Raw genomic sequence first — 8345 nt, forward strand, 5'->3', positions numbered from 1 at the left:
CTGTGGGTGTGGGCTGAGAGTGGGGAGTGTTAGAAGATGAGGGGGCATACTATCAGGTGGTGGAGGTGAAGGTGGGTGTGGAGTGTCAAGGGGAGGGTGGTCTATTGAGGGGTGGGGGAAGGGGGTAAGTGGTGGGGCATGACGACCCTCATGTGGGGTTTGGGGGGAGGGGGAAGGGTGGGTGGGGGTTGGGGGGTGGGGAAGGGGGTGGGTGGTTTGTTGGGTTAAGGCCCTATTGTGTACATCATTGTGCGATCACCGCTCTTGGACTCTTGGCTTGTTGGATGGTGTACCTATACACCGGGATGGTGTGGGTTGGTGGTATTGGATGCCAACCCTTGGGATGTGGTCATGACCCAGAGTGTTGCTAGCTCCCAGGCTTGGAGGTGAGCTTGTTTGGCTCTATGGTTGGGAGGTGAGTCTGATGTCCAATCCCTTTTATATGTGGATATGGCTTGTGTTATGTCTCATGTGCGGGTTGGATCCTTGGGGAACATTCAGTGGTTCTACTAGTACCCTCTGCCAGCAAGGCCCCATGTGGCTACTATTGCTAAGGCTATTGAGGCTACTGGGGCCCCCTACTCCAGCATTGTTGTACTCTAATGAAGCTGTCATTGTCCATCTGTGCAGTTGCCTCTTGCATGTTCTTATCTCCAAAGCATGTGCACTTGGAGGCCTACTGCCCAAAATCATGGCATTTGAGGCATTGCCTCCGCTATCTTGTAACTATGACTCGCACCCTGAACAAATGTCTTCCTGCCTCAATCTCCAAGAACTGTGGGATTTTCTTTGCGTCTTCCACTGCCAACCACATCTTGGTACCCCTTCACCCATCACTCCATTAGTGAACGCGGGTGGAAGCACTGTGCCAAAGAGTTGCCCAAAATCCTCTAGGACTTGGCAATACTTGACCGCAAGACTGAGGAAGAGGAGGGTGACGGGGTATGTTTGGGGAAGCTATGATGAAGGCTAAAGTCCGAAACTGTAAATCCACTGTTCCATGGAACCATACAGATGACACTCTTAGTGGATACAGATGGAGAGCTTTCGATAAGTCACTGCTGGGCAGCACTAGGGGAAAGGCACACATGGCGTGGGCAGGCGGTGGTGAGAAGATGGTGGCATCAAGTGGAGAGGTGGCGGCCCATGAGCAGCCTACATGAGGGCAACCAGCTTCACATAGCTCCAAGGTCTAGTTTTGTCTCTACAGTGGTGTATGAAACCACAGCCACTATATAGTCTCTGTGCAGTCTACAACATCTCCAGGCAGTAGGTGATAGCAACCAGCCACAAAGTGCAGCCTGCAGCAGAGTGGACAATAGGCAGCACCACCAGCTGACAGGCCAGCAGCCTGCAGCAGAGGGAGAATGATGGAAGGGGAGCTGGCACAGGAAGTGGAATGGAAGATCAGGAGATGAAAGTGGTAGTGCAAAGTTACCACCCTTTTATAGAACATCCTGAGCCAGTTGACATACTAAAAGGTTTCATGTGTCATCTAAAATAAATAATTGCTTTTTGGGGGACTGATTTAAGAGTCAGAATAATATGATAATTTAAGTGGAAATTTTAAAGCTTAAATAACTCCCCCTTTTTTGACCTCCTGATCACAACCATACAATATGTGTATTCATCAAACATACAAACATGCTCCAAATTGTACTGCTACTTTTTCCTCATAATTACTGCAAAGGTTGGGTCTACGAAAATCATTATGCCTAATACTCGTAGCTGGGTTCCTCTTTTTACCTACTGGCCATGAGAGGCTTTAGCTCAAATTATATGCTCCCCTGATATTTGGATCTTGATTTAGATAAAAGTCATTGTATTTCTGATTACACTTTTGGATCACACAGTATAGACAGCAAACTGACTTGTATATTCCCCCTTTTGCATTATATTCTTCCTCAGCATGCCACTCTTTAAGTCTTTAGTACCATTACTTTGTACATGTGCAGTTCAGATTTGAGCATTTCTATACTCTCTTCCACTATAAGTCTGACCCCACCCATTGTGGGTGCTAACAAATCCATGAATCCTGTCACCGATGCACCAGCTGCATAGCCTTCTTGAAGGTACCATAATTCCCATTAATCCTACCAAAGTTTGGTCTGATCAACATGTAAAGTGCTACTGTGATCGGATACCCTTTGCATTGGAACAAATACTATTACCCCTTCAATTTGCGATTCTTGAGTTCCTATCCCACATTGATCCATGATGTTCTATTGTTTAACCTTCTGTCATAATATTTCTCTCTGATGCTTTCTATTCTGGGGTTTCCCTCCCTTTAAGTGCTCCATTTCACTTTGAAAGAGCTCACATTTTAGAGACAGAGTGATTACCATTCCTTTGAGCATGCTTTTTGGACTTTGAAAGAGCTCAAGTTTCACAAACACAATGATAGCCATATAGAGCCAGAGAAACACACAGTCAGTGAGGGAGGGAGGAAGGGAAAGAGGGAGCTACATTACCTGCCCTGATACCTGGCTTGAGGTTTGAACATTCTCATCTTTTTCTGGTTCATGAGCTTTTGCTAGCACTTGATCCTCTGAAACGGCTTTAGTCTTGGCCCATCCTACATTGGTATCCTTGTCCAATATTGTCTCAAAAGTCATTTTGGACTTTCCAGTAGCCTGTGCCACACTAGAGTGCACTTTAATTATTGAAACGTTCACAGTTCCTCCCTTGTGCGAGGACTCTTCAAATTCATCAAGGGTACCTTTCCTTTCTTTTGTGCTTCCCAGTTTGCCTGGGGAATGAGACAAATGCTTACTGACCACTCTAGGAGCTTCTACTTCATCCACAATGTCTTTTGTCGAGAGTTCATGCCTGTCTCGATTTGCACTTTTTCTCCATTGTTTCCAATGCAATTCAAATCCTCTGCCTATGGAATACTGTACTTGCTGAGGCTGATGTTCCTTGGACTGTTTAATAGCACCCTCACCTGATGGCGAAATGTTCCCTTTGTCCTTCTGAGATTCTTCAGTTCCTTGCACCGGCTTGACAGAGCCTTTTTCCTTCTCCTGGTTTGCATTGATCTTCCAAGCACTTGCCAATAAAGCCTGCAATTCTCTTTCTTCCATTTCAACAGTTTCCTCTGCAGACTTGGCTTTTAGCTTGATTCCTGCTGGTTGCAAACTGGATGAGTTTGGAAGTGTTTTTTCCTCACGAAAGCTATTAGTACTCTTGTTTATCCAGTCTCTCCTGTCTGTTGCCAAGGTGTTACTATCTCCACTGTTTCCCCTCTTCATAGAAACTGACGGCATTGCTGCCACGGTTGCTTCAATGATATTGTCAGATGATGACACAGAGGATAGAGAAGCCAGACCATCGACATGATCAGCAGGATTCTCCAGAGTCAATTCTTTCCAAGATTTATGCTTAAGTGGAGGACGAGGAGCAGGCGGGGGCTTAGTACAAGGTAATCTAGCGAATGGTTGGTTTACGGGAATCACATTGTTTAATGCAATGCCAAATTTACTCAGAAGCCTTTCAAGTTTTCTAGAATCAGTGTGTTTGTATGTTCTCAACTTTACAAAGTGATTGTACGAGCCTTGCTCTTGATTGGATGAAGGGGAACTGGTAGGAATAGATTCCTTGTTGACTGACTTGTCAGAATGAGAGTCCTTTGGTTGGACAATGGATGCTCCCAACTTTAATTTATGCATTGACCCAGCACTTGGAGCCATTGGTTTTATTGTATCAACATACTGTACATCTGGCAGATGTATGGAGTGCTTCTTCTGAGTCAATTCATCAAAAATGTCATCTAGATCTATAGGTATTGGTATTCTAAAACTGTTGCCACTGTTTGACCGCATTATTCTTTTACAATGAGCCACCTGATCTTCTCGAGGAAGTGAGAAGGGCAAGCTTGATGCAATGGGATCATTTTCAAGAGCTGCAGCTGGACTGTAGGAGGACTTTGCTTTGTATGTATCAAATGTTGAGAATGAGCACCGCCGTGCGGACTTTCCTCCTGAAGCTGACCTGTTCTAAAGGGCACCATTAATTCAAAAAATCAGAGTCATTCCAAAGCTGATCGTGTTTCAGCTGCCAAAAATGCAATGAAGAATATAAAGTTCCAGGAACATCAACACCTTTGTGGGCAAGTATGATATAAGAGAAAGTTATCTCTGCTTGATTTGCAGAGAAACAACTTCAAATGAATGCTACCTTCCTTCCATGCATTGTAAAATACTGTCTATTATTTGGAGACAACAGTGTATAAGGTTTAAAACACAAAAGCAACAGATACTAGCACAAAGTTTACTGGCTGCTCTAGAGGCTGCACTAGAAGTTTTAGACAAATTCCCACATTGTGAATTATGACAACATCCATGAACTTCTGTGAGGGAGGGACTGTACCTAAAAGGAGGCAGGCAGCCCCTGCCTCCAACCACATTTGGCTAGGTATGCAGTGCCTCCTGAGGAGAAGCTCATGAGGTGGAGCACTAAACTCGAGAAAAACAAGGGGAAATTTCAAAAACTTATTGTGCTGGTGAGTGTAAGCTCAAAGCCACAGAAAGTGGGGAATAGGAAAGCGCTTGAACTGGGGGCCAGGGGACACTCTCTATGATTGTGGTTGTAAACAGTTGAATACCTGGGGTGGAGGTATGCAAATGAATGAACCGGTTGCAGCACCTAAATCATCTTGCAGCCAGGATGCAGCTGTATGAGCAGGACTCATATGTCGAGAGCTGCACTGAGAGCTTGGTTTGGACCTTGAGCTGCCAGCCTGTGAACTGCTCAGCAGATTCGTGGCTGGTACTGTAGCAATGGTACTCTTGTTATCTACTGCCTCCTTGAAGCCTCCTCCAAATTGAAGAGACCTGACCGTAATCTCATTCGATGCTGATTCTCCTCTTAGGTCATTCAATGCTGATTCTCCTCTAAATTGAAGAGACCTGGCCATATTCTCATTCAATGCAGATTCTCCTCTTAGGTCATCATCTCTAGAGATAGGAAGCTCAAAGATGGGTAATGCTGAGGTTTTGATGCCGGAGGGGACTCTAACAGGTGCCTTGAAAATCTCATCCAAAGTGGTGGAAGCACGACCCTGAGGCCAAAGCATCAAAGTCGCATACCGGGGTGGACCTCCAAAGACATCATCATAATCAATGGGAGAGTATTGGTCCTGCCTTTTGAGGTTGTGCATGCTGTTGAAGTAATTCCCTGCTGCAGTATCCATGGTGGATGGAAAAGGAGGATGCTTTAAACCTTCGAAAACAGATGGATGTGCGAGTGGGAGCTTGTTGTGCGGTATTCGGGCCCTATCACCATATGCAGAATTTGCCATTGCAAAATCTGCCAACACTAACCAATTAAAGAGAGATCAGATTTTAGGGTACTAGCAGCCATGATGAGAGGAAACTGATTCCTGACTGATTGTACAAGCCATGATGAAGTTGCTGTCTGATGGTACGAATTACCCTAGCTGAGCTGCTACAGATGATATCAGCAAAGCTTCTGACATGAGGAAAAAACATGACTCCATGATAAGATAACCTGCTGGGTGCTGCACTCATTAGGATTATGATAACTTTTCAGGGAAAAAATGCATGATGGCTTAAGCTGCTAATAACTTCAGCTGCTTTGATCATTGGGAGTCTACATTGTCGGATTGCCTCCCAGGGTGCCGAACAGTCGTAATGTCTCTGCGGAAGGAACTGCATCGTGTGTTGAGGTGCTATCGTTGCGATTGTGATAACCTCTCTGAGGAGGAAGTGCACCATGAGTCATGGGATTAAGATAACGTCTCTGAGGAAGAATTAGTGCATCATGACTTGAGCTACTTTCACTGGGATTATGATAACTTGATCTCTAAGGGAGAACTTGGCTGCTTTCATTGGGATTCGGATAACTTCTCTGGGGAAGAAGAAATGCAATCCAAATCAAGAGAGAGACAGAATCAGAAGCTTTTCTGGGATGAAACAAGCTCTGATGATCTGCGGCTGGTCGAGATGTACGTCAACAGGATGCTACAGGCATGGCAGCTTGCGACAGGATCAGCAAAGGGATCTTTGGGGAGCTAAGTATGGATGTAAGGAAGGTGAATTACAATCAAAATCAATCAATCAACCTGAATGACGATACAAAATCATTGATATGCAGGGAGTAGTAGTAGTAGTAGTAACACTGCCAACCTTTCAATCTTGTGTTCTTCTAATTGTGTGTGTGTGTGTGTCACCATCACAAAAATAAAATAAATCAAAATAAATTTATTGAAGAAAGCAGGAGATTTCCTGTTCTCCACGTGGAGCATTGCCAGTGGTCCACTTGTCGAATTCTCAGCGGGCAGCCTTTTTTGCCTGGGGGGAGTCCGGGCCTTGGAATCGGATAAGGAGGTGTTGGTGTGACCGTCTCTGAATTCGTATGATACTTCGCTAAAAGTGACAATTTGTGTACACCTTGGAACATTCCAAGGTTGCAACTTGCAACACCTTTCACAGGCGGTTTTACCCTTCCAAATATATTGATTTTTAAGATATATATAATTATAACATTAAAAAGTAGTTATATCCCCTTCTAATCTCATTAAGAACGCAAGTCGTGCTCCTCTAAGGCCTTCCCAATGTAAAGTTGGGCAACCTTTCAAATTTGAGTCCGAGGCCCAATGCCCCTAGAAACAATTCCTACTCGAAAGATTTTCTAACTAATCATAACATCAAGGTCACAAGTATAATCCAACTGGTTAAAGCTCATGGTTATGAGTGTGGGTGTGCGCATTCAAATCCACGCTTCATAAATGGACTACCTCATCCAAAATACTCACATACAAAAAAACTAATCATATGAATGGTGACGTTACACCTAGTGACCTAAGATGTTTAGAGCCATCCCAGAACATGTAAAATTTGCTTGCAATAGCCTAGTGTTGCTAAAGAATGGAGTCGATGTATGGATGAGGCATCTAACTATCAACTCTATGGATCATGGAGATTTTGCAAGTCAAGTAAGTGGTCCTCTAATAAACACCACTACCACATGAACTTTGGTCGGTTACTCTACTTAGCACACACATAGAGAGAGAGAGAGAGAGAGAGAGAGAGAGAGAGAGAGAGAGAGAGAGAGAGAGAGAGAGAGAGAGAATTGTCTTGGTCAAGGCAGTGAATGTGTAGGCAATGGTTGACACTTGAACTACACACGTAGTGGCTAATTGGTGTTATTAGAAGTATACCCTTTGAGGGGATACTCTATCAACCTTGAAAAGTCGATGATACACAATAGTAGGAAATTGGCGTTTAATCATCTCTTTACTTGCAAGGCTCCCAAAAAGTCTAGTATAAGCTAGAATTAATAGCACCCTAAACGTAAGCTGCTTTTACTCAAATTTTAATATGGGATGTTGTATCTTGGTCCCTTTTACAACATCCACCTTATTGACCAACCAAGAATAGGCACGCTTCAAAAGTAAGTTTTACCAAACAACATTTTATATCTATTATTAGCTTTAAACATGAAATTTGTACCATTGACTATACACAAAACTAGAAAATGTGATGGATGAAAATGTACCATAGACTATACACAACTAGCAAATGTGATGGTCAAACCATTACAAGATGTATGAATCTATATGGCCTAAGGAGAGGCACAAGCCTAGGAATGAATCACCTTTCTTATTTTTCTAAGAATCTACATTTCTCATTTTGATTTGCAAGCCTCCAAATTTTCTTTTTGGTAAGATAGAGAATCATATGCTTAAACTGTAGACTATCTTTTTTTCGTATATAATAAGTGTAGGTCAAAAGTTTAGGCAAACATGACTAATAATTCAAAGTTAGGAAGGGGACAAGTGTAGACAAACTTACTTGCATGTTTTGGCTTGTCCACCAGCAATCATCTCCACATGTAAGCTCAAGTCGTGGTGGTATTGCCAAATGCAGGTTGCACAATGAAGAGAGAGAAACACTAGCATGAAGGGTGAAACCTCTAATTCATGAATGTTAGGACACCACATTTCCTTAAAGTCATTAAGTTCATAGAGTATACTCCACATGAGGGTACTTTGTCAACTTATCCAAGTGCAATAAGTCCTAGAGTTTAAGTCAATAAGGACCAGATTCCATACATTGTTCGACTTTAATATGATACCTCATATAGGTTGATTTGACCTAAGTGTGTCATGTCTATTACAAAACAAGAACTTGAAAGAACATTAACATCACAAAGCCATTTAGTCATTGCACTTGGAAAGAGCTTGAAAATAGAATTTGATATCCAAATAATAATGAGGTATTGGTCTCTCTCTCCTTTTAAGGGAGGAGCACATGCATTGAATTGTGTGCGTGTGTGTGTGTGCATGCATGCGCATGTGTGTGTGCGTGTGCACGTGCACGTGT

General features: G+C 43.2%; 1 protein-coding gene across 1 annotated transcript in view; it reads right to left on the reverse strand.

Annotated features, from left to right (window-relative positions):
- LOC148014345 (uncharacterized) overlaps positions 1-5990 on the reverse strand; it is a 54651-nt gene extending 48661 nt beyond the window's left edge. The window contains exons 1-2 of the mRNA XM_087667302.1: positions 4604-5990; positions 2472-3995 (exon numbers count right to left, since the gene is read on the reverse strand). Coding sequence (XP_087523428.1) covers positions 2472-3995; positions 4604-5299 — 2220 coding nt within the window. The 5' untranslated portion in view covers positions 5300-5990. The remainder of the gene's footprint in view (positions 1-2471; positions 3996-4603) is intronic.
- Positions 5991-8345: the final 2355 nt, after the last annotated feature.

The sequence above is a fragment of the Lygodium microphyllum genome, chromosome 25 (assembly GCF_053477565.2).
Source record: "Lygodium microphyllum isolate KBCC chromosome 25, Lygodium_microphyllum_v1.1.10, whole genome shotgun sequence".
Classification (NCBI taxonomy): Eukaryota; Viridiplantae; Streptophyta; class Polypodiopsida; order Schizaeales; family Lygodiaceae; genus Lygodium; species Lygodium microphyllum.